We start from the raw sequence: 26,925 nt of genomic DNA on the forward strand, positions 1-26,925 counted from the left end.
TAAAATGTAACTTTTTGTTCCTTTTTTTAGTCCTCATTAGGAGAATTGAACTTGCACTTGTTTGATTGCTTATGCTATATACTGCAATACTTTAGTATTGTAGTGGATTGTATTTCTGCAGGCATCCTATTAAAGCGTGCCACAGGCTTGTCTTAATAGGCAGAAATACACGCAGCCCCGGGGGCCTTTAGAAGGCCCACAGGTGCCAATACATCTAGATGCACCTCACCCTGGGGGGCTGTTCAAGGCTGTTAAGTGAGGCATTTAAAGGGTTAAAGAGGTTTTTCCAGGACACACACAAAAAATGTTAAGGTTTAAAGTGAATAAAAATTGAAGACTTACCTATTCCTGATACTCCCCATGTAGCAGTCCGTGTAAACAGGCGGCTCATCTATTAACTGCTACCTATTTACTGTGAATGGAGCTGGGTGGGCCGGAGTGATCCCCGCTTCACCTCCATTCACTGAGCGATGATCAGCCCCCTCCCCCGTCCTAACAGCACCATCACTTGGTTTATGGCGATGCGGGCACAGGTAACTTTTTAGGATATGTTCACATGTAGGGCAATTGGTGCAGATTTTTCACAGTCGAAACGCCGTGGGAAAAAACGGCAGCGCAGATGAGGATTTAACACGGAGCTGCAGCAGACTCTGCCTCTTCCATCGAAGGGCTGAAATCTTCTGCACGTCAGTGTTACCATCCACATGGAGGGTGCGGGGAGGGTGGTGATGCACTACATGCAGAAGCAGCCTGACGGGGATTTCTGGGTCTCTGATACTGAGGTCTTATCCTTAGGATAGGTCACTAATATCTAACTAGCGGGGATCTGCTGCTCGCCGCAGCATTCATTCATCAGGCAGCTTGAGTGCCGCTCAGAGTCTCCCTCCCCCACCCCTCCAGTGGTGGGCAGCTACGCCCCCTCCTGACAAGCGGCACACTTTTTGGGGAAAGCAGTATAGCATTATGGCATACCTGCCAAAAAAATGGCAAAATGTTTGCACAAGCTGGGCTTGCACCAATTTTGCAATTTTTACAGCAATATGAATCTCCACCTATACGTTAACCCCGCACAGCACCAGTGAGAGCCGCATATACAAGGAGTGGGCATAGCTACAATGTGGTACTCCATTGCAGCAGCTGCCAACTGTTAGCCAGCAGCTAGGGCCGGGGATACTCCAATCCTGTGGGTTTTACCCCTCAGATACGGCTAGAGGGTGCTGCTGGGTTGTCACTGCAGCTGGGAGCTTGATAACAGCCTGCAGGCCAGCCATCTTGGTACTCCCAGTACACCCAGTCAGAGGCAAAAACCTCCCTCCACATCAACATGTACAACTAAAACACAAGTCAGCATTACAGAGTCCATACAAGGGTGGACAGGTTATTTATCCCGCCTGGTGAACTCCGTTACACAACGCCAGGATTGCTACTTGGTCAACTCGTCTCCCTAAAAAAAATTCGGAATAAAGTGCAAGTAAAATGTCCCCTGTACCCCCCCAAAAAAGCAGACTGTGAAAGAAATCTCATGGGTGTCAGAATACGGCAGTCAATCCAGGACTACTGTATAGAGATGTGGTGTACAAGGGTCACCGTCTACTGAACCTTCACCGCCATAAAAACTAAAAATGGTGAACGGCTGCCTGTTATGGAACTCTGAAGGTTGGGGGCGATAAAACAAAAAAAAGGGAAAAAAACGGCTGCGTTCTTAAGGGGCCACGTCTGCCTGTTCACGGGCGAGTTGTCATTGTGTTATCCGCGGCGACAATCCAGTAGCGGGTAACGCAGCGAACGCTTTCCATAGGCTTACCATGGAAATCGCAGCCCAGTGTCCACGAGCGGAGGAGCATAGTGATTCTCCGCTCGCGGGATTCAAATGGCGGCATGCTGCGATTTTCCGCAGTGAGCCTATTAGATAGGCTCACCGCCGAGACCTGACAGTTCTCCCCTGGACAGGCAGCCTTGTATTCACACACATAGGGAACGCGATATAAGGGATTTCTTCTCCTTCCCGCTTAGTGATCGCAGCCGTATGGTGGACTCAGTGTTCTGAAGATTTCATTTTTCGCCCTCCAGAAGCGATGGAGCCTGACGATACCCCAACCTCTCTACATACACGGCGCTTCTGCTGTGTTTGGCTCTGAGACCGCACGCAGCGGGCGCGGTGCTCGCCCATATCTTTCTATACAGAACACGTCAAAATACGTGTGTGTGTAAAGTGGGCTTAAGGTGCGTGCGCAATTGTGCAAACCTTAGTGCAACTTTTTTGCGCTATGAACGAGGCGTTTTAGCAGGCGTTGGGTCAATTTTGCTGTCTTTTTTTTTTGCACGCAGGACACAAATCCGCACCAAGACGGCTAAACGTATAACAGAGTTTCAGGTGTTTAAACGGCCGCGCTGCGACTTTACATTTTACAGTGTATTTTAACCCCTTGCTAATTCTTTGCTCCACATGGATGATCCTTCCTAAATCCTGCGGATTCCCTACTGACGAAGCTCTGCAGTCTTTACTCCCTGTGAGAAGTTTCCCCTATAGGGCAGGTTCACCCATAGTCACAGATATGCAGTAGATTTCACCCTGCACCTTGTTAGCGACGTGGTAACGCACCCTCACACAGGCCGATGGGCGCCGGAGCAATAAAAAAGGTGCCCCAAGACATTACCAGTTGTCCCAGACTCCGGCCATATGTGGGAAGCCATTACCCCCACCACAGTAACCATCATGTCTGAGCGTTGAGGATCTCTAAGAACGTCTATAAACACACACATCTTTTCTTTCATGGTCTTTATTCAGTAGTTTTTTTATCCTTCGTTTTTTGGCTTTTTTTCATTATTTTCTTTTTTTAAAGTCCTTTTTGTTTCCCCCCCACCCCCTCTTTTTTTTTTTTCCAAACGCCAAACAAGGCAAAGAAGTGATTACAGTCAGGTCATCATTAAAATGAGAGACCAAGACAACTCTCAGCAATAGCCTTGTCCCCTACCCCCATGCCTCCAACCCTGCCATGGTCAACCCAATTTCCCTGTGCGCTTTCCTAGCAGTTGGATGTTAAACCAGTGCAGGGCACCATGGGGAAGAAGAGCAGGAAACGGGACGTTGAACGTACAGAAGAATTAACTTCTAAGACTGCAAGAAAGATGTAAAAAGAAAAAAAAAATCAATAGCAGAAAACAAGAAAAGAAATGGAGTGAAGGGGGTAAAAAAAAAAAAAAAAATGCACAGACTGAACCCCCGACCACTCTTTAGTCCTACAGAAGGAACATTTCAGAGCGCAGGCTGGTACTGCAATGGACATCTCAAAATAAAAAAAAAAGACAAATTAACCCTACACATCAGGCAAGATGGTTAAAAAGAAAAAAATACAGTAATTCCTGCTGTTACCCCCACAGGGCGAGAAGCCAGCAGGAGCAGGTTTACCCCGCGCAGCTATAAAAAGGATAATTGATGGCACCTTAAACACTGGAAAAGTCAGACGGGGAGGGACTGGCAAAAGTTCCCGCACTGTCAGAAGTTTTCTTCGGTTTTGGAACGGGGGACGAATTCTAGGCTCGACTATTAGAACTAGTTGGACTAAAGGACTGTCCTGTATGGAAAGGCCAGTACTAATTGACTCGGTCCTGGAATATATACAGGTTATTGGTGGTGGCCACGGCAATGATGTTCTCTTTAGGGTGCCAGGCCGTGTGCAGGATCTTCTTGTTGAAGTCCAGACTGTCCACCGTGATCTCATCTTTCTTCCGTTTGCCGCTGGCACACACTTTGCGCGGTTTCAGCACCATACGTGGCTTGCTGTTCTCCCGTGAGGCCTCAAGGGTGATGTCACGTTTGGTGTTGCGGTCAAACATTCGGAAAAAGTTGTTGTAGGAGCCGGTCATGACGACACTGCGAGGGAAGAGCGGGAAGAGTTAATACAAAATGAAGGCACTTAAACTCCACAGCATAACCCCAAGTTACTTCCACTCCAGGCTGCCCATCTGTCCAGTTATGGATTCCCAATCGCTTCTGCTTCCTATTGCCTGCTTTGGTGCAAATGAAAGTGACAACAGGAGCGCCGGAAAGGAAACAGCAAGACACCCAAAAAAGGGACTGGAAACAACTCCGCTCTCCTTCCTGACTGATTTTTCTCTAGTTTTGCTGGTGGCCTTGTCACTACCGGTACATGAGGTGCTACCTGCAGCGCAGTCAGGTTGTACCGGTAGTCCTGCTCCTCCAGGATGGCACATCCATACATACCGTCACTAGAAGGTTTACTGTGTCTCCCAGCACAGTCTCAGGAGCATGGAGGACATACCGGGATACGGGCCGTTACGTGAGGATAGCTGGACGGGCCGTAGAAGGGCATCAACCCAACATCAAGACCGGAGGAGCGCTGCTATGGCCTACGAGATTACCTCCAACAGGATAATGGTCTGCATGTTTCTAACCAAACTGTCATGCACAGACTCCATGAGGGTCCGACGTTCTGTAGTGGGACCTGTGCTCACAGCCCAGCACCACACCGCTCAATTGGCATTCACCACAGAACCCCAAAATTGGCAGGTCCACCATTGGCGCTCACCTCTCTTCCAATATGAGTGGAGGTTCACACTGAGCATGTGTGACAGACATGATAAGGACTGGAGGTGATGGGAAATCCGATATGTAATTAGTGTTCCTTCATTTTTTTTGTTGAGCCGTATATAACGGTGCAAGGTGTACTCAAACGGAGACCAAGATCGCTGGTTGTCCAGCCAACACAGACAGACATTTTTCCCGAATCCCCTATGCACATGAATGCCCGGTTCGGCTGGACGTTCATGTTTTTTACATGTGGACAATGGTGAGGCAACTCTGGCGGCGGCGCACCTCCAAGGGAACCAAACATCCAACCTCAGAGAAAGTAGGGAGGCCTCCGTATACACAAGTTGTCTGGCTCCACAAGGGGACTTGGATCTCTATAGTCTAATGTGAAAGGGGCCTTTACATTTGGTGTTCAGCTCCAACCTACACCTGACTGCAGCCCCCAGCATAGTGGTTGGGATGAGCGGATCATCCTATCAGTCTAACACTAATTAGTGTCTATAATCCCCCTATCTTGTCGGGTACGAGGAGCGGCGGACTCCGTTATACTTACTTGTCAGGTCCGTTCCAACAACACTCAAACTTGTCAAAGATGCAGTCGTTCTCGTATAAGGAGCAGAGCTTACTCCTGAGGTATTCATGTACCTGTAGAGGTAAAGCAACGTATTAGTACTGACGGCAGGACGTAACACGCACACCACAAAAAGGGGGATTTTGCCGTCAACCCTTTACTCAGAAAAAACAAAGAATGGAGTGTCATTACAAAAAGCATCTGTCTCTGGCGGACGCACCATGGGTGCCATGACACATTACCCCGGGCTCTCACAATATCCGCTGATCGTAAGTGGGTGGGCGCTGGATCCAGAAGAGACCCCTGTCAGTTAAATATAAGGGTGCCCAAGTGACTTATGTAGGCCGCCAGGGTTTTCTGTGTTTCAACACCAAGAACAGATCTGCATGCCGCTCTGAAATTTGGCATGTTGTAAGCTCCATCGTGTTATTAATGCTAGGGCCACATGTAGCGAGCGAGAAAGTATCGGAATAGTTGTGCCACTTATCTGCAACCAAAATGTAACTGGTTTGGATTTTCTGCGACTGCCGTGTTGGATCGCAATGCCACTGGCAAATCATTAGATATGACACATGCCATACTACGATCTTCAGGTGGCGGTGTAGCCCTAGGCTGATCTGGGGACATGAAGATCACAAGGTCACACTGCAACAAGATATTGAATGCGGTCACATTATGACGGGATGCGATCGCGACACTTCAGCTGCCAAATCCAAACCTGCCAGACTTTTAGTCGCAGATCGAAATTGACTTTTACGGCATAGAGATCACTTTAAGCTGGGCACGACTGACTGACCTAAATCAGTAGCCTTTTTTTTAGCTCCTATGAGAGCTATAAATCATAGATTGCAGGCGACTCGGGATGAAATTGCATTCAGAAATAGTTGTGCGACTTCAGTGCAAGTCGCAGACATATCACAAACATTTCTGGATGCGTGACTTGATGTCACATGACTCCAGTCGGTGGGGCCCTCGCTTGTTGTAATTAAACTGTTCAAAAGTTCTTCACCCCACAGAAAAGGGAAAACTTAAAGACGTCTAGTTCCTGGGTTCTTCATAACCTAGACTATGCTTTTCTCTACGACTTCCTGTAGCTTCACCTGATATGTTTCCACGGGACGGTTCTCCATGTTCAGGTCCCAGATTTTGATAGACAAGTAGTCCCTGGTCATCATGTATCGCCCGTTGTGGCTGAACTTCACATCAGAAATGGAAGAGATGATCTCTGAGAAGAAGGACCGATTGCTGGGATCTTCGGGCTCCTCAAACACTGGAAAGAAAAAAGGACCATTAACCACTTCAGTACCTGTCGAGTCTTCATGACCACAAGTTTTCTTTAAACCCTCCCTGCTGACACCCCCCCCCCCCCCACTTCAAATAGTCATAACTTATTTTTCCAGTAACATCGCTACAGCACGGCTTGTTACATGAGGGACAAGTTGGATTTTTAATTGGTACTTTTTACTGCACCATATAATATATTGATACATTTTTTAAAAACTAGGGCAAAATTTAAAAAACAAACACAGTTGCACCATTTTTTTGGAGGATGATCGGGGTTGAAGGGGGGATTGGGCATTAATAGTGCAGTAAAAGTGGCATGTTATCTTTACTATTTTTATTAAATCCCCATGCGATTGTTTATGCAGTATACTGCAATACTCTAGTATTGCATTACACTATTTTGACAGGCATTCTATTATTAAGGGGGTGGGGGATATACGACATGCCCAGGTCCGCTGCAATGACAGCGGGCCAAAAGATTAGCATCTGAACAGCAGTAGCCGTCTACTGTTGAAGACCCCAATCTGAGGACATGGCATCAATAGCAAAAGCCCAGAATACCCATTTAAAAGACTCCCGATGATCTCCTAACTTACACTTGGAGTGGCGATCGCACAGCGCTGACTCGCGCATATCACACAGACGGATGGTGCCTTTGCTGCTGCTGTAAACAAAAGTGTTGCAGTGATGCGGGTGGAACTCCGCTGCCGTGATCACTTCTGTTAACTCTTCCATGTTGGCAGGTTTAATATCTACGATATCTGGAGTAGAGAGTGAAGGAAACGTACTGCAAGATACGGAGGGTGAAGCGGCTGACAGGGACGGGAAGCATATGCAAGGATTCTCTTTTCTCAGACATTACCACTGTAATACACTGCAACGTGAAAACAGGCAGTAGCGGCTATGCCTGGTATTGCGGCTCAGTTGCATTTAGCTGGATGGGATGATGGTATAGTAAACTAATACCAGGCAGAGCGACTACTAAAAGTACGCAGCTGTGTCTGGTAAACAATAAAGGGGTGGCGACGCTTGCCTGAATGCCGAGACCCCTACTAACAGCTTATTGGTGGGGATGCCAAGACTCATCCCACAACAATCTAATATTGGTGGCCTATCCTACAGGATAGAACTAGATAGCCCCTCTTAGTTCAGGCTGTAGCAGCCACTATGGGGTAAGGGGCAGAAGAGGATGATTCCCCTGGTAAAAAAAGCAGTCGGATGAAAACACTCTTTCCTAAAGTTTTCGATCTCTTGGGAAGGATACTAAAGCTCCTGTCTGTGATCTCCAAGTGCCAGAGGTTGACCCGCAGGTCGTCCGCTGAGAGATATGTCTCATAGTCGCTGTTGACAGAGATGGAATTGATGTGATACGTATGAGCATTGGCGAATATTCTACGAGGACTTGCTTCAACCATCAGGTCCATGGGGCGGAATACTGGCACCTGCAAACCAGAAACAAAAACTCAATTTAGACTTCACAACAAGAAGCACCATTATTTACAGTATTTGGGAAGTACAGATTTATTTTTTCTTCTTCTGCTGCTGCTGCATGTACATTTGTGGAGTAATGGCTGCCTCCGCTGGTGTAGTGCACTCTCCCCTACCCCTCTATCTGCCTGCTGTCCCTTTAATTAGACCAGTGGTTTCCAAACTTTTTTAGCCATGGAGCCATTTTTGAAGCAAGAGCTTCTCATGGAGCCCTACAAAAGGTCTGGTCAGGGGAGGGGTTAGGGGCATGGCTTATCACATGCTTTGTACTCCAGTCGTGTAAAAAAGGACAGGGACATGTACCAATAGCGGCCCCGCATACCGATAGCGGCCCCAGTAGCATCCAGTTTCTACGAAAATAAGCCCTAACCTAATTTTTTTGGGGGAGGCATGAAATATAAGTCCCACCCCGAAAATAAGCCCTAGTTACACTACATGAAAAAAAATATATCACCTAACAGGCTCAGTCCAGGTCCCTTCCGCTGCTCTCTAGAGGTTCGGCGCGGTTCCTGCAGTCCTCAACCGCTTGTACATCACTTCATAAATCCCACCTCCAAGAAGCGATGGCTGTGACTGGTTCTTTGACGGTTGCTCAGCCTATCAATGCAGCGCTGGATAAACCAATGTGATGGCTGTGATTGGCCACGGCTAAGACAATTGATAAATCCCGCTTCTACAACGGGATGGCTGTTTATTGGCTCTTCTACCACTGCTCAGCCAATCAATAACAGTGCTGTATAAACCAATGCGATAGCTCAGCTAATCACAGCCATCGCATTGGTTCATCCAGCACTGTTTTGATTGGCTGAGCAGAGGTTGAACCAATCACAGCCATCGCTTCCTTGAGGCGGGATTTATGAATACTGTAACCAAGATGTGATGTTGTATGAGCAGTCGAGGACTGCAGAAAGCGTGTTGGAGCTGTGGAGAGCAGCGGGAGGGACCTGGACTCAGCCTACTAGGTAAGTATAATAAGACCGCCGCACAAAAATAAGACCTAGTGCCTCTTTTGGGGCAAAAAATATTAAGACAGGGTCTTATTATCGGGGAAACACTAATAGGGCCCCCCATTGCCGCCCCAGTAGTATTATGGGTCCCCAATACCCGTTATGGTCTTCAGATCCAGGGAGAGGGTTAGCAGTGCAGATTACAATAGGGGTGATTGGAACGGCCATTAGTCCCCTTGGAGTCTCGGGCCCGGGGGGAGGGGGGTTGGTGTCACCCCAATTATAATCTGCCATTGGTTCACACTCTACTCACTGCTGCAGTGGAGTCTGGTCAGCCTGTACTGAGGAAATAAGCGTGCAGGACCTGTGGTCGGCTATGCCAACCACAGGTCCTGCACGCTCAATTCCTCAGTACAGGCTATCCAAACTCCGCTACAGCGGTGAGTAGAGCGGGACCCAGACCCTCTGTCGGAGCTCCTGACAATCACTCCACGGAGCACACTTTGGAAAACCCCGAATTAGATCATATAAATGGATATCCTACTTCCCCTGGCTTTATTTGTAGGCTTCGGCCCAGAGAAAGGCATCTTTCCCAGCTTGTTATAATTAAACCATAGACCTGGTATCTGTAAGCACGGTCACCCCCATGTTGATTGATATACTTTAATCAAACTATGTACTAAGAATCTGGCATTTTTTATGTGGTTAGTATATGTATTGGTTATGGATTTTTCTGATAACTAAAGTACAATTTCTGTTGCCATGTGTTTCTACTTGCAGCGGTGAATTACCATGTACCTATAGATTTAGTGTATTTGGGAGCGCTGACCATCTGGGACAACAACTTCGACAGCCTACAGGTCTGCACAATCTAGAGGCTCAGTAACAGCAAATGTGGACCCTGTATGGACTCCATGCCCGCCCGTATCACATCTTGTATTCAAGGCAGAGGCAGTACAACGGTACTAGAGCCTCCATGCCTGCCTGTATCACATCTTGTATCCAAGCTAGAGGCAGTACAACAAGGTACTAGAGCTTCCATGCCCGCCCGTATCACATCTGTACCGCCTCTAGCTTGGATACAACAGGGTGCTAGAGACTCCTTTCAAGTGTTCAGTGTTCCACAACAAGCGATCACAATATCAGAGCAAAAGAATACTTCTATCAAACGCTACAATCACATATAAAGCTTCATTTAATGCCGACAATTAAGCACTGGTGTTTTTTGCTTGACAATGTATTTACATAAAGGTAAGTACTCACCCTGAGAGTGGTCACAGTGGTTGGATCCCTATATCTCCCATTTTCTTCTTTAAGGTTGTAACCTTCTGGTCTTTTGTCACGTTCACTGATTTTCCACAGCTTGATAGTTTTATCTATGGAAGAAAACCAAAACTGGCGTGAAATAAGGGGTTAAAGGGGTGGTCTGCCCATGTGATGACCGGTGACCGATTTATCCTCTAGTCAATTCTACTTTAACTCTGTTTTACTGCTCCGAAAATGGAACAGAGATGGAAAGCCCTACTGCGGGTGCGAGGCTGCCCTTCATTTCTTCAATTGTCCCAGGAGGAGACTTTAATTAGTGATCTAACTGTATGCACAATGTAGTTCAGTACTGCAATGTATTGTACATTTACAGGCAAGGCTTAGCAGGAAGTCACCCATGGCACATCTGGGGGTCTTCACAAGACCCCAGGCTAACATGGTAACCGGATGGTATCCAACGATTTTGTCATGGAAAGGTCATACCAGAAGTCGAGGGAGCCCCTCCGTGTCACACGCCATTTATATGTTGCTTTAAGAAGTACTGACAGCAGCATCTATAATGGCTGGGTGTCCACAGTCATCGACAGCCAACACCTGCTGTGTATCACGTGGGCTCGGGTCCCGGGCCTGCCATGTGTTGTACATATATCCGTAAGGCACTAAACACAAGACACCCTTCATGCAGTAAAAAGCAAAAAATCTCACCATTTGTAGACAACAGGAACTGTGCTGCGTTCTTCTGCGGCAACCATCGGATCTTATTGATCTTCTCTTCAATTTCTAAACTCTTCAAGTAGTCGAATTCAGGCTCGTGGCTCTGGAAAGTGCTATAGACACTATATTCCCCTCTGTGATAAGGGCTTTTACTCTGCAGGGAACAAATGTATTACAGTTCTGTATAAGTTTTGCAATTTAGTGTCCTACCATGTGCAAATCTGCTCTTCGCCACTAGATGGCAGCAGCTACCATAAGACAACAGCAGCAGCCAGGAACGCCTTCAGACTTGCAGCAGAAGACGGGGATGATCAGGTTACTAGATTTACTGCAGTCCTTCAGTCCCGGCGGCGGCAGGAGGGATGGGACGCCTGAGCTTCATACACACACTTTTAAAATCAGATTTGCTAAGTGTGTGTAATAAAAAAGTGACGGCTCGAACAAAGATGACAAAAAACACCCCAAAAAGGTAAAAAAAAAAAAAATCAGAGGAGCCCCCGACTATACTGACCTCTTGCTGAAAAATGACCACACGTCCTCCTTTATCTCCAGTGGCTAATAATTCTCCAGAATGATTAAATTCTACCGTAGATATGATATCCGCTGCAACGACAGAAGGCGACAGCGTTATACACAACTTCAGGATTAGGGTTACCTCTGTCACCTCAGGATGGGCAAATGCAATCTGGAGGACAGACACCACCAGGACCAGTACAGAACGCGGCTATAGATATAGTAGGACTGAACGACCGAGGAGAGGGGATCACTAGCCGACCAGCAAATAAGCAGAGGTCACACTAGGTATTTCTCAGTAAGGTGACTCCATTATGGCTCCTCTCCACAGGTGATATGTCCCTGCGTTACCTGCGGCCGGATTATCGCCGCGGGTAACGCAGTGAAGGCTGTCCACAGGCTAACTATGGAAAGCGCAGCCCCGACCTCCACGAGCGGAGAATCGTAGCGATTCTCCACTCGCGGGATTAAAATCGCGGCATGATGCGATTTGCCACGATTTTCCGCGGTGAACGTACTAGATAGGTCTCCGCGATCAGCCTGTCAGGGCTCCACCCTCCTCCCCCGCGGCAGAATATCGCTAGTGATATTCCGTCACAGCCGTGGACAGGCGGCCTAGGAGAGAGCTGCCCTTTGACGAACTTCGAGGAAAATGTGAAAAAAGTTTAAGAAAAAACTTATTTTAATTTTTTTATTTATTTTTTTAACAAATCCTTTTCCAAATCCCCACAATAAATAAACGAAGAGTTAATTACCAGGGACCCGCCCCTCAAGACTGATCACCCAGTCGCTGACAGAGGGTTGGAAGAGGAAGCGCCCCAGCTGGCTGCCCTCCCATTGAAATGAATTGGAGCGCTGCCACCTTCCGCATCCAACCCCGCTGTCAGAGGCCGAAGTGCTGGGAGTGTCGTAGCTGCTCCAGCGCCCCTTGGCATCAGTAGGAGTGAAGCCAGCTTGGCCTTTCCTGCTCCAGTCTATGAGATCGCTGCTCTGACAGCAGGTGATCGCTGGGGATCCTGAACGGAGGGATCCCAGTGATTGACTATTGATGACCGATCCTCAGGAGAGGTCAGCAATCGTTTTTACCCGGAAGACCCTTATCTGCTATTCCTAGTATAGGGAATAAGTGTCTGATAGCTGCGGCCCGCATGGGCGCACCTGAATGTGATTGGGTCAGTGGGGCACATGCTTGACTGCGGCTCCATTCACTTCTATGGGACGGATGGTGATTGATGCATTTGGCAGCCTCCACTTAGAATTGTAATGCCCTTTTTCCAAATCACCACATTAAAAAATTAATAATCGTTGCATCTATAAAAGTTGAGGTTATTAGATCACATTTCTTAAAGGGGTGGTGAGAAATAAGGGGCTGCGGTGGGAAGGGGTTCAGGGGGAACTCTTAAGGCCTTTTTACACCGCTGTGTATTGGCATGAATGTTCCTTCACTCGTCCAATACCCGGGCCGTGTAAAAGGGACAATCAGCCAATGAGCATCCGTTGATCAGCGGATCGTTGGTTTTCCGTGAGCATAAGGGTGCGGCCAGAAGCGCCACAGAACTTACTGCACAAGCCACGCGGAGGGGATTTAATCCTTCACAAGGAGCGAAGAATCCGAGCGCCGAACCTGCAGACTCCTCCAAACCTGTAACGTCCATTTATGCTGCAGAAGTCAACCGTGAAATACAAGGGATAAACCGCGCAGCAGATCGGCAAGGATATAAAACACGGCCGAACCTGCGCCATTTAGGCTGCCTGTCCACGGGCGTAGGGATCAGATGTCCACTGCGGGAGCCACTGCCAGAGAGCGGGTGAGAACTGACAGATACTCACCGTGGAGAATCGCGGCAAATCACATTGCGATTTAGATCCCGCGAGAGGGGAATCCCTAGGATTCTCCGCTGGTGGACACCGGCCCTGCGCTTTCCATAGCAACACTATGGAGAGCTTCAGACTGCGCGATTCGTCGGCAATTTACCGCCGGCGAATCATCGTCCGTGGACAGGAGCCGATTTGCACTGCAGGGTTTCCATCGCACAACGCCTGCAGCAATTGAGTCACATGCGGCGGCGTCCTAAAACCGCTGGCCATCAGCTATACATCTCCGCGGGGACATACAGCCAGCTTACGGGGGCCGCCAACTGCAGTTACAACCGCTCGTCCCCACGCTGGGCTGAGAGTGCGGCTTGTGGAAAAGGAGTGACAGCCGAGGAGAAGTACAGCATCGTGAGAACTGAATGTAATAGGAAAAGTAGTTTGAGGCAAAACCTTTTAACTCCTTAAAAGCCAAGCCGATTTTGGGTTGTCCCACCACATCAGATGAGCCCATTACACATAGGTGACGCTCCAATGTTTGCACAGCGCCTGGAGCCCGGATTATCACCTCCAGGGAAGCCCGCCGCTGACCACAGATGTCAGCTCTGCAGGCGGTCAGCGTATGACATCGAGGGCTCGGATCTACAACAGCTGCGAAAATAAACCCGCCGAGCGTGCTGCACCATGGCATCACATCCACGCCGACTAACCCCAGGCTGCCAAGTCCCAGCTTGTGAAGGCAAGTCTGGGAAAACAGGTCTGGGAGTTCACTTCTGGGTGGAGAAAGCAAAGTTATCCTACAAAACGCCAAAGTAATCACCCACCAAGTTGGAAAAACCCGCAAGTCAGGTGACCGGCGCTTCCGAGAACTTCTGGTTCTCGTCTATAAGGGAGGAAACAAGGCAGGAACCGTCTGGTGAGACCCGGGGACCGCTTCCTTTGGCTTTATAACAGGTTGTGGTGGTAAACTATGTAAAATCCCTACGGGGTTCCCCGAGGAGCAGGCGGTCTACCGGGTGGTCGCAGCAGCGGTCTCCGCAGGGATCGTGAAGCCAAGGGATTTCTCAGTTCCTTTTATTGTCTTCTATGTACTTACTAAGTCAAGCGTTCAGCGTTGGGTGAACTCCCGAGCCGCGACCCTGGAATCCACTATAAAACTATTACACAAGATATTCCTGGAAGTCACTTAGCGCCACCGCTGGATACAACAAACAGCGCCTCTCACTGGCAGATACAACAAACAGCACCTCTCACTAGTAGATACAACATGGGGAAGAACTGCAGCCAACACCGAGGGAAAGTAATGTCACCCAACAGGTTCCGTCATCGGATTACATGGAGGAGTTATGAAAGGAAAGCTCCAGCAACATGACAGGACGACGGCTGAAGTTACCCGTACCGGGCGACCGGCCCTCAAAGGGAAGGGGTCATCAGGAAGTGACGGTGCAAAAAAAAAATCAAGTTTTTACATTAAAACATTCTAAAAGAATTTTAAGAGATTTTTTTTAAATGTGCGATGTCATGATCTGTATTTGGAGAAATCCTAAAAACCTGCAGTTCTCACCAGTCAGCAACTTCCTGTTCTGTATAGAAAACTTATCACAGGCCGGATTATGGTACCTTTACACAGGAGGACTGTCGGGCCTATAAGTGCCCGACTGCCGGCCCAGCGACTGCCGCCCGACCGCCGGCCCAGCGACTGCCGCCCGACCGCCGGCCCAGCGACTGCCGCCCGACCGCCGGCCCAGCGACTGCCGCCCGACCGCCGGCCCAGCGACTGCCGCCCGACCGCCGGCCCAGCGACTGCCGCCCGACCGCCGCCCGACCGCCGGCCCAGCGACTGCCGCCCGACCGCCGGCCCAGCGACTGCCGCCCGGCCGCCGGCCCAGCGACTGCCGCCCGGCCGCCGGCCCAGCGACTGCCGCCCGACCGCCGGCCCAGCGACTGCCGCCCGACCGCCGGCCCAGCGACTGCCGCCCGACCGCCGGCCCAGCGACTGCCGCCCGACCGCCGGCCCAGCGACTGCCGCCCGACCGCCGGCCCAGCGACTGCCGCCCGACCGCCGGCCCAGCGACTGCCGCCCGACCGCCGGCCCAGCGACTGCCGCCCGACCGCCGGCCCAGCGACTGCCGCCCGACCATCACTCGTGCTTACACAGCAGCAATAGTCAGTCAATGGAGGTGGAGCGACCAGAGATGCTTCCTAACCGCCCGCCGCCTTTCACAGGCACATTCAGCGACTCCTGTTTAAACGGCCCGACAGGCGCTTGGTCTTTAGTTCTGCTGCGACTAACATGTGAGCGTTTAGTCACTCAACGCCCTGTCCGATATATGGGACGATTATCGCCTGAATTAGCCGTTTCCAGCAAGAATTCGGCCAATGATGGCCCCGTGTCTAGGTACCTTTACACGGCATGGTAACAGCTATATGCAGATAGCACAGGAGCCACTGTTCACAATAAGTAATGTCACGGTTAAAGACTTCTTTGTAAGGCCAGTGGCAGTACCATATTTTGGCCGCCGTTATGCGCCTGTAATACGGAATGATGCTCAGAGTTCAGGTCAGTCCGGGACGCACTTCCTTATTACAGACACAAACCAGCAAACGAAATACAGGAGTGTGTTCCTGGTCCAAGTCAGCCAATACCCCTCCTCCTCACTGGCTGCAGCAGGAACCTCTCCCCTCTGCCCTAGGGTCTAAGGCCTCATGTCCACGGGCAAAAGAAGAATTAAAATCCGCAGCGGATTTTAACTCTTCTCCTGCACACGGATCCGCACCCCATAGGGATGCATTGACCACCCGCGGGTAGATAAATACCCGCGGATGGTCAATAAAAGTGATTTAAAAAAAAAATGGAGCATGAAAAAATCTGGACCATGCTCCACTTTCGTGCGGGTCTCCCGCGGGCTTCTATTGAAGCCTATGGAAGCCGTCCGGTTCCGCGGGAGACCAAAATCGGAATTTACTCACCCGCTCCGGATCTTCCCTTCGCGGCGGCTTCATCTTCTCTTTGTTGCGGCCGTATCTTTTTTTCTTCGGGCCGGCGCATGCGCGGGGCACGCAACCGACGTGCCCTGCGCATCCGCCGGGCCGAAGAAAGAAGATCCGGCCGCGACGGAGAGAAGATGAAGCTGCGGCGAAGGGAAGATCCGGAGCGGGCGAGAGGTGAGTTAATTCTTATTTTTATGCCTCATGTCCGTGGGGCAGGAGGGACCCGCTGCGGGATTCTCCATGGAGAATCCATAGCGGGCCTGATTTTCCCCGTGGACATGAGGCCTAAAGGTTAAACCCCACCCCTCGCCTAAGCCCCACCTCCTCCGCAGCTCCAAGGCTGAAAGTGAAAACCATCAACCGGACCTTAAAAGGAGCCATTCAGGAACAGCATAAAAAGGCTTCTGTCATTTCAGCCAATGGAAACCCTCCCTAGAGCAGGAGAATTCACGTGTAGACCGTAGGGGGCCTAAAGCTACACTGTTCTAAATAGTCCAACGTTAGGCCTGGCGCCCTCTGTCTGCATGCGAATTCTCTAGTTGAAGTACTGTTAGGATCCGCCCCTACAGCCCCGCTACCCCAGGCTAAACACGACTTCTCTTTTGTTTCTACGGACCGCAGCCATCTTATATCATTCTTGGACAACCCCTTTGAAGAGATGTTCAAGATTATCTTTAATTTCTTGTAATTTAGCACCAATAATGTTGAAGAACACCCATTATTTTCTTAGCCGTTTTTCTTCTTTATTGCCTCTTCCATTTCGGCTGCAGCCCTCTCCGGACTACATTTCCTGACATCCTTAGCACTGGCATTTAAGCCAGAGTTTTTTTGCCCCACCCTTTGCCCTCCCAAAACTCAGCCCACTCGATCCAGCAGCGGCATGGTCCTCACTCTAATCTTCCAGTCATGTCCACTTGCCCGGCTAAAAGCCCCTTTACACACAACGATTATCGCTAAAACGGCCGCACAACTGAACAGACAGACAACATTTTTGCATAAGATTACACGTACAGATAATGGCTTTTAATCATCTCTGTTTCCCTCATTAGCTAAAGTAAACTCACTAGGAGTTATTTGCTCTGGTGGGCGTGTGTTTCTGCGAGGGATTATCTGGCTGGCAGGATTCCATCGCCTTCTCCTGGCATGAGTAAACAATGTACTCATTATGTATGCAAGTCGGAAAGATGCTCAAAAGGCTGAATGAACTCCATTCAAAATTAAATGTCTTTTGAGCGGCTTGACGACTATTTTTATGGCGAAAAACAGCGGTCAATGAAAAGTGAACGAATAGCGCACGGCTGCCCGCGTTATATGTAACAAACATTACTCACTTTGGGCCGTTTGTACAAATTTTACAGATACCAGAATGAAGAGGTTAATAAGAACAGAGCCGTCACATGATGCACTGTGGGATCAGACGAACAGCGCGAGGTGGATAATAAAACCCCATTACCCAATAGCTTTCTTGCACCTTGATAGGTTTCAAGTCCAAGACAACCCCTTTAACCCCTGCAGGATTGCTACAAGACTGAATGTTTGAAGAACATACAGAAAACCCCGCAGACTCGCTGCTCCGCGACATTTTGAAGCTTTTCAAAAAATTCTGTATTCCCATGGTGTCAGAGGTGTAGAGTCCCCAAAACCTGGCAGAGAAGGACACGGATCACTCACTATACAGGTGTCAAACCTCTACAGTGAGCTGAACACGGATCTGTCCATGTGACATCCCCACTGTACATGCAGTCAGGTGGTAGACCTTGTACACATAATCCCGGAAGAAAAAGTCCTTTGTAAAATAACTTTTTTTATAAGACGGCTGAACGGAGACCATTAAAGCCAATGGGGTCGCCTCGGCGGTGCTCATTTCCATCATAAGACGCATCCACTCGGCCAGAAGATTCCCCTTTACTGCTTCCGAAACGGAGCAGAAAACTAAACCCGCCTTAGAAATAGGAGAATTTCATCATCATCAGTTTAGTCAGTGACCAATAAAAAAAAAAAAAAAGGGTAAAATACCTTCTGAGACGTCGTCTTCCACAGCTCCTTTCACCTGAGAAAAACACCATTGAATATCATTGCCTCCACCAGCTCCTGGGGGGAAAGAACAGAATAGTTATTTAGGATTAGAGGAGATCTTACAGTTTCCGTGCTGCCGATTTGTTTAAATCTCCAGAAAATGTAAGTACTGACGTGCGGACCACCACCAAGAGCAAGAATCCTTTAATCTGGCACCTTACGATGCAGAAAGCCCGATAATCCAACATGCCGACGTGCTAACATAAACCCACCCCCCGCCGAGCATTGCTTGTCCATGTGGAAGAACGGTGTCTGGTATTGCCGCGAATCACTGAATGTAGCTGACCTGCAATACCAGAGACGGCCAACGGAAAGAAATAGCGCATTTCTGACAAAAGAGAAGACCTTTACATTTGTATTCCCAGACACCCGCTTTAAAGGTCAGGGGTCACACACCAACCTTTAAAGTGGGTTTTTGATGCAGTTGAAGCGCGTTTTTAGGAGCCAAAGCTAGAAGTACATCCGGCATTAAGAAAAAGTCTAAGACCTTCCATTATATTTCCCATTGACTTTGGCTGAAAACCTGCATGTGTTACGGTGGCTTTACACAGGATGACTCTCGGGCACTTGGTCATCCCAAAACTGTGCTTTCTAATAGCAGTGATAGTTGTTGGAGGCGAAATCAGACCGGGAACAGGCAGTCTTTAAGGATAACGACTCAAGTTGCAGCACATTAACTCAACACCGGTGTAGTGGGAACCTTAAGGGGACACTTTGAAGATGCCTTCGATAACGGTTGGCCAAATGCTCATTTGGCCGACAACTATTCCCTTTGACCCTCCCATAAACATGTACCAGTTGTGGTAAGAAGGGAGTAGACCGCTGCCAGATACCTTTGACATTGACTTATCTCCCTCGATAAAGTCTTTGGCATGTTGAAATCCAACCTGCCCAACCCCGCTCCTCAATCCCCTGCCATCAGGGAAGAGTGGAGTCATCCACATACGGTAGTTGACTGGTCCCATAAAAACAAACCAATGTTCATCTAATGTATGTGGCCACCTTAAAGCAGTTGTCCAGAACTTTACTTCAAAAGAGGGGTGGTGTACCAGGGACTGAGGCTTGGAAATACACCACTTTTCAAATAATGGACTTCAGGGCTGGGAAATGCTACGGTAGCATCTCAAAGTGACCATTCATTGGCAGATGTCTCGAAGTCTAAAACTGGTCGTAAACAGCAACAGGCTGATAATAGTCAGTCAAGGCGGCACTTGTGGATTAGATGGATTTGTTTCCAACCTCCCCCACCACTACTGCCTCTCCACCCTCCATCCCAATCACGTCCTACCGTCGACATCTGCCCAACCTGAAGTCAGGAGGAGACAGCTGTTGTCTCAAGTTGGTCGTAGACATAAAGGGCCATCTGCTGGGCCTTCCATACACACAACTAGCAGGTGTCCAATACGTATTGATTTTCCACCATAAATTGTACAATTACCCATCACTGTTAGACACGGATCAGCTACCAATACAACGCCAAGCTCAGGGAAAATAACCCTAAGGCTGGGGTCACACAGGACCGAAATCCCACAGAAATACCGCCAGATTTCTGCAGGAGAAATGCAGCTTCAAAACCTGCTTTCACCACGGATTTTGGAGCGGCTTGGCCACCTGCAGGCCGTTTCTCCCCAGAGAGAAGAGTGGCCGCTGCAAAAACAAGGAAAGAATTGACATGCAGCGCCTTTAAATTCCACGCAGCTTGGCCGTAGCATGTGGATGAGATGTTTGCAAATCTCGTCTACTTTGCTGCTTTATCCGGGGCTAAAAAGCTGCGGGCGGAATATCCGTGCAGAAAGTGGGAACCCAGCCTAAAGATAGAAAGCAACATCTGCTAGACACCAGGTGGATCTGGTCAACGGTGGCCATCTAGTCTAGGATGGGCAGACCACACTCCGTTATTACCCATCTCTGATCTGCTCATGGAAACAATTCAGATCATGTCCTCTACATCAGGGGTCTCCAACTCCGGTCCTCAGGGACCCCTAACAGGTCATGTTTTCAGGATCTCCTATAGTAAGAACACCTGAGGTACTGACAATAATCACCTGTGCAATACTGAGGAAATCCTGAAAATATGACCTGTTGGCAGTCCCTGCGGACTGGAGTTGGGGGAACACTGCCCTACATGTTGAAGGACACACGCTACTAAGCCAACTAAACCATCATGGAGTCTGGAAAAAGTATCAGGCCTCCAGGCAGAAGAAGAGACAACAAACTTGGGTGCCTGTGGCTCCTACGCGGAGAAATTTAGGACAATATAATATATACAGAGCAGTGCCCTAGTATAGCTTTTGTACAGCCCGGAAGTGCAATGGTGAAACTCGTCACAAATGGCAACAAGATTAGTGCAAAAGGTTAGTGGTTGCGGTGACCATTTTAGTCTTACGTACCCGCCTATATACACCCCACTCTAGTGTGCACCTCCCCACAACCTCAGTGTCCAGCACATACCTCACTATATGGACCCAACCCTCCAGCATATACCTTAATATGCGCCCGCCTACTGTCCGGTTTACACCCCGTATCCTCCACTGTACTTGCTGTGGGTCCAGCAAGTTGCATTTAGTTGCAAATGCTGAAAAGCTGTGAATTCTTGTTGCCATTTGCAGATTCTAGGGGGCATCAGGGACCATTTGGAGCCCTGTTAGAGCTAAAGGTTATTTCTTGGTCACAATGGCCATCATTTTAGTCAATACCTGGACAGGAGTACAGATGTCAACTGGAGCCTAGGGCAAAGCAAGACCTGAAGCCTAGAGTCTTTATAAAAGCCATGCCATACGGTGGAGGTCTAGCAACCTGATCCACCGCTGGTCTTTGGAACCCGGTAGGCCTCCTTCACACGGTGTAATTTTGTCACCATTTTAGCATTCTAGTGAATGCTATAACAACGCCGGCTGCAGTTCTTACTTGTGGATTCTTTCACACACGGATCTTAAAATCCGCATTGTGGAAAAACGTCAGTTTATGGTATGTAAACCACATGGCGTAGCGGGGTGCAGATCTGCCCAACTGACTGGAGTTAAATCCGCGTACGGATCTCCCAGCCAACACGTGCCGGGAACATTCTGCAGAGATGCCGGCCGCAGCACAAGCCAGGTGTATTACCGAGCGTGTGACGCAGCACTAAACCTCCATGTATATCAATGCGGCCTCTCAGGGTAACGGCTTTATGTGCGCAAAAATCACACGCAGCGCGTCCTATTTTGGCACGTATTTCATGCATAAATCGCCCATTAAAATGAATGCGGTGCATTAAAAAAAATTGAAGCAATATGACATGTAATACTGTGTTTTTTCTTTTTTTTGGGGGGGGGGGGGGGTTACATGCAGTTTGCTATCTCAGCGGGAGGAGGGGAGGAAAAGAGTGGCGACATCAGCTTATGTGGCCTTATATGGGGATTTTGCTGCAAATTCCCTGGATTTTCAGATTCGCAGCACGCTTGTTTTTCCGCTCGCACAGGGGTGAGGTCTTCACAGCGCACTAGAAGATGAAGTTTTGCAACAATTAAGAAAGCCAAAAGTTGGAAACCATCGTGCACGCCAACCGCCCATAAGTTCTCAGGATCGCAGACAGTAGCACGATGTTCCAAGCGTAGGTCGGCTATAGCATATAATTATAGAGCCATAAAGATCAATTGATTTATATACTGTAGCGTAAACCCAACATCGGGACGACTCGGACAACCCTACATCTTGGGCTCCGTCCGCTCACGCCGTGCTGACCTGAAGCGAACGCAGCGTAATGATCCAAAAAAGATCCATTATGTAAGCTTTAAAAAGGAGCTTTAATAGTTAAAAAACGCCAAAGTTATTAAAAAAAACAAAAAACGCTGAGACGACTAGTCATAAAACCGTCACCGCTGATGAAAGCTTACTGCCACGCTAACCACCATTTAAGAGGGATATAAAAGGCACACATTAAAGCCAGTGAGGGCACACCTCAGTTTTAATGAAGCTCCTTTAAGCCTTTATGTAAAAGCTGGAACCACCACTGCAGAAGCTCCAGGCGATCCGTGAAGACGTCTTATGACTACTAATAGGGAGATAAGTGTTTCCTACAGCAGAGATGTAGTCCTTGCACTACGGCTCCTACCGGATACACTACCCAGAAAGATGGCTCTCGGAGAAAACTTCTGAAACATCGATTGCGTCTGGGAGCGCAGCTGCCATTCAGGAGAAATCCCGCACCGCCCTCGCCATCAAGAGTTCCTAGTTCCGCCAACACAGGAAGGAGCCGAGTCTCAATCTCCTCACCCCCTCGGGAGGATCCGGCGCTGAACTCTGCCGTGTAAGAACATGCCCAGCACCGAGGCATTCCAACAACAGGTTAAATGACCCCGGTGACTAACACACATTTCAGGTTTTAGTCTCTGGCTATAGAGGATGCTGCCGGAGGGGAAGAGGGTGGGGGGGCAGTGTGCCTGCGAATAAGGGCTGGACCGCCCCCTGGAGGAAGATGATGCAGAGCTGGAAGGAGCAGGCATCCGGTCCTGGAAATGTGCAAGATGGGAGTGAAATCCTTGAAGAGGACTTGAGATGGAGGGGTCACAGAGGGTGTGGGAAGGACCTGCTTCTTTATAGGGAGAGGATAGTTATACGAGGGATGCCAGGGACAAATGAGCAAGCATGGCGGATAAGGACATAATCGGTATGTGGACAGACAACATTGATTAATGGGTTCCCAGAGTGGGAGGCTGAGGAAGGGTAATGCCCATACAAAGTACGATGAGCCCTACATGTGACACTCCCACGATCAGACCCAGAAAAGCGCTACAAAAAGGTCTAAAACTAAAAGCGTAAACTGAACACAAATGTCGTGTAAGAGACCGAATTGGGTGCACAAAACTAAAAGCACGGCGGCAGCTCAGATGCAACGAGGGTACTAACTACCGATGGTCTGCAAGAAAGGTTCAAGTCAGCCCCCTGATGATGTCATGGTTGGGATTACATCACCGTTTCCCTAACAGCTCGATCTGTCAAGAAAGAACAGCCATTCTTATCGGGGTCTGTGGGACACTCATGTCTACCAAACCCTTACAAGGGTATTGGGGGGGGGGGGGGGGGGGGGGCACGACCTTAAGGCCTCATGTCCACGGGGGAAATCAGGCCAGCTACGGATTCTCCATGGAGAATCCGCAGCGGGTTCCTCCTGCCCCGCGGACATGAGCACTGAAAATAACAATTACTCACCTCTCCGCACGCTCCGGATCTTCTTTTCTTCGCGGCTTGATCTTCTCTCCGTCGCGGCCTGATCTTTCTTCGGGCCCGGTGGATGTGCACAGCACGCCAGCTGTGTGCATGCGCCGGCCCGAAGAAAAAAGATCCGCGGATCCGGACGGCTTCCATAGGCTTCAATAGAAGCCTGCGGGAGACCCGTACCTAAATGGAGCATGTCCATTTTTTTTCATGCTCCATTTTTTTAATTCACTTTTATTGACCATTCGCGGGTATTTATCTACCTGCGGGTGGTCAATGCATTCCTATGGGGTGCGGATCCAAAATCATCTTTTGCCCGTGGACATGAGGCCTAAGGGAAAGAACGTTGAGAACGCCGCTGCGCCGAGCAGTCTAGGAGTGACTTCTACAGACTCTCTCGGATTCCTCCTGAAGCAGTCAGGGCGGTGGACTGACCGGATCATCATAGCCGCAGTAAATCCTAAGTTATTGTAGCATAATACCGATCAATGGGACGGAAAGTTCCGCTTCTCTAAAACTTGGAAAGACTAAAGCAACTTGGTTTTATAAACCACTAAACTTTCGACACGGCTGGACCAAGTCCAGGAGCTTCAACATCTACTGCTGGGACCTGGTTGTCTATAAGAGGGCAGGTTTTGTTGGAGGGTTTTATGCAGTTTAAGTTAAAAATCAGGAGGGACTGAAAGACCGCATTTTAAAAAACCTGAACACAACGTGCTCGTGTGATGGAGCTCCGAGAGTGCTTGGAAGGTTCAGGGGACCAAATGGGACCCCAATAGGCATTGTGCCAAGTTTAGGGTCTGTTCACATCTGTTTGAGGCTCCCTTCAAAGTCTCCAGCACAATATCATGGATGAAACGGCTCAACATGGCTGGACAGCGATGAACCGCATTATAGCCAATGGGACCAGTGGCCCCTGTTTGGTTCCATTGTAGGTCAAATCCGTTCCCATGATGGAACCAGAGAATGGAATACCCAAACGTTAACCGAGCCCAACATTTGTCCCTCGTCAACAGGATAGCGGGTAAGGGCTTCTGTCCACGGGCGAAAATTTAACTGCGGTTCCCGCGACAATAATCTGGCCGTGGGGAGCGCAGTGAACGCTTTCCATAGCCTTGCTATGGAAAGCGCAACCCCCCTGTCCACGAGCGGAGTATCATAGCAATCGGCCAGCAAATTGCAGCATGCGACGAATTGCCACGATCCCGTCAGATATGCTCACCGTAGAGATCCGTCAGCTGGCTCCTGCTCCCCGGAGATCCGCCGCAGGATATCGCAATGTCGTGGACAGGCAGCCTAAGTGCCTCATCTGTTCAACCGCTGGGAAACCCATCTATGGCAGGAATGGGTGTCCGGTGTACCTCTGCACACTGCCACTATTCATTTCAATGGGAGCGTCGGAGATCGGCGAGCACTTCTACTCTGCCATCTTAAGTGGACCATTAAATAAATGACGTGGCAGCACACAGGCTCAACCACCGCGCCATTTATTCAGGAGTACACCCTGCCCTCATGGGAGTCGCCTCGGCTGGACCCTGACCAACCAGACACTTGTCCCCTATTGTGTGGATAGACAGACGTAAAAGGGGTTTTCCTGTCAAATCCTATTGCTGATCCATCCTCCGGATAGCTCATCAATAGTCGATCGCCGGTGACCCGCCACCTGGGATCCCTTGGGATTAGTGGATTACCTGACCCACCGTCAGCACAGCAGGGCTGGATGTCCATGGGGTCAGAGGCGGAAGGGACACAAAGCTGCAATCCCATTGAAATCAGTGAAAGTTGAAGTCTATGACACGTCTGGCTTCGATCCCGGGGTGAGGGGTAATAGGAGGCAGAGGTCCTATGGATTTCAATGGGAGTGAAGCCTTCCATGACGCTTCTGCCTCCGACCCCAACGATCCTTGAGTGCAATGAGGCCGGACATAATTAACTATTAATGACCTGAGGAGAGGTCATCATAGGATTAGCCCGGAAAACCCCGTTAAACTTGGCACACCTCCCTTAATCTATACGGCATTTAGTGCGCTCCCATATCTCCGTCCACAAGTGGGGACCCAACGACTTCAGGACTCCGGAGCGACAGAGGTTGGGCCATGTACAGCCCCAGGGCGCCCGCACGCACTCGAATCGTCATCCAATCACGCCGTTGGGTCCCGGCTGGTCTCTATGGGACTTTAACGCCCAAAACGTTTGATCCCTGGGAGATAAAATGGCGCCAGAGCTGCCTGGCTGTGGAAACAGCTGCTGGATGGCCCATCGCTCACCGAAAGTAGGTGATGGCGGACGCCTAGAAGAGGTCGACCATCAGTAGGAGGAGCTTATCTGATCACCGGCCCGATGCTCCATCATGGCGGCGACATACGTACAGTATACTGCCCGGGCCGCACCGTAGGAGGAACACTCCCTCCTAGGGGGTCCCACATCTGTTCGGGGGGTCCGCTGCAGACCTGGCATAAAATACCGCTGCATGTAAAATACTGGGCGGCCGAGCGGAAACCGAACAGACGTTATAGTCAGCAGGGTCCACTCAGCGCGGCGTAGAACGCATCCAGCCGGCCAGGGGATTCCTTCTTCCTGCCCCCTCAGCGCAGTCGTATCCCACAAGCCATCCCTCCATATACGCTGGATAATACTTTGTCGCTGGGACTTGTGGTTCTCCAGCTGGTTCAGGGTCCAGTCACACCATAAGGCCCCCGTGTAGTCAGCTCCCCTTTACACCCATATTGGCCCCCGTGTGACTTACGGACGCCTACGGCTCCATCTTGGTTTGGCGTGAAGTCGTTCACAAAGGCCGGAGAGCCGCGCACTTACCGTGACCTCCGGGTTTGTACGCCGGGGAGGTCGCCAAAATACCAGCGACCTCCTACAGCAAACACACGCGGGCCGCCGACCGAACTGTGAGACGACTGCGGCGGACGACCGCGAGCGGAGAAAGAATGGCGTAAAAACGGAGCCGCATCTAACCGCACCCCTATCAGGACGTAGAATGAATAAGCGTCGGAGCGTCAGGAGGCGTTATATATATATATGTGCGCCAAATATTAGTGGTATAATATATGCAGATATCATATAGTATGCTATATACACACCCAGACAGTGCAGATACACAGCAGCATATACACATACACCATATCCACCCACTAGACAGATATATCCCGGCACTGCGGGCACACCTCCCGTATCGGCACTCATGGCTGCAGCATACACATCCCCCAGCATGCACAGCGCCCTCCGTACCCCCAGCAGCCCCTACAGACTGCAGCATCCCCCATCGCTGCCCCAGGAGGGGTGATGGAGCCCGGCACACAGCGCCCCCCTCCACAATGTCCCCGCCATTACCCCCAGCCCGGACTTCTCTCTCACCCGCCATGCTGCCCCCTGGCCACTGCTGGTCCCGGGCTCCAGATGGAGGCGGATACCGGGGAGGCCGCTGCCCGGGGCGGGAGGACCGGACTCTGAGGCCGCGGCTTCAAGATGGAGGCCGCAAGCACGGTGACGTCACTGGGCAAGGA

At 49.8% G+C, this 26,925-nt stretch overlaps 1 protein-coding gene across 2 annotated transcripts; it reads right to left on the minus strand.

Moving 5' to 3' along the window:
• Nucleotides 1–2,764: 2,764 nt before the first annotated feature.
• PPP2R2A (protein phosphatase 2 regulatory subunit Balpha) lies at nucleotides 2,765–26,925 on the minus strand. 2 transcript variants are annotated; one of them, XM_066593513.1, is made up of 10 exons: nucleotides 26,777–26,925; nucleotides 18,155–18,229; nucleotides 11,334–11,425; nucleotides 10,814–10,976; nucleotides 10,106–10,218; nucleotides 7,672–7,849; nucleotides 7,004–7,168; nucleotides 6,224–6,393; nucleotides 5,106–5,197; nucleotides 2,765–3,874 (listed from the first exon to the last, which is right to left on the minus strand). In XM_066593513.1, the coding sequence occupies exons 1-10, from the start codon at nucleotides 26,781–26,783 to the stop codon at nucleotides 3,595–3,597; spliced, it is 1,335 nt and encodes a 444-aa protein (XP_066449610.1). In that variant the 5' UTR covers nucleotides 26,784–26,925; the 3' UTR covers nucleotides 2,765–3,594. The 2 variants fall into 2 exon arrangements, with proteins under 2 accessions (XP_066449610.1, XP_066449609.1); XM_066593512.1 differs by lacking the exon at nucleotides 26,777–26,925 and adding an exon at nucleotides 22,320–22,470.

This window comes from Eleutherodactylus coqui, chromosome 2 (assembly GCF_035609145.1).
Source record: "Eleutherodactylus coqui strain aEleCoq1 chromosome 2, aEleCoq1.hap1, whole genome shotgun sequence".
NCBI classification, from domain to species: domain Eukaryota; kingdom Metazoa; phylum Chordata; class Amphibia; order Anura; family Eleutherodactylidae; genus Eleutherodactylus; species Eleutherodactylus coqui.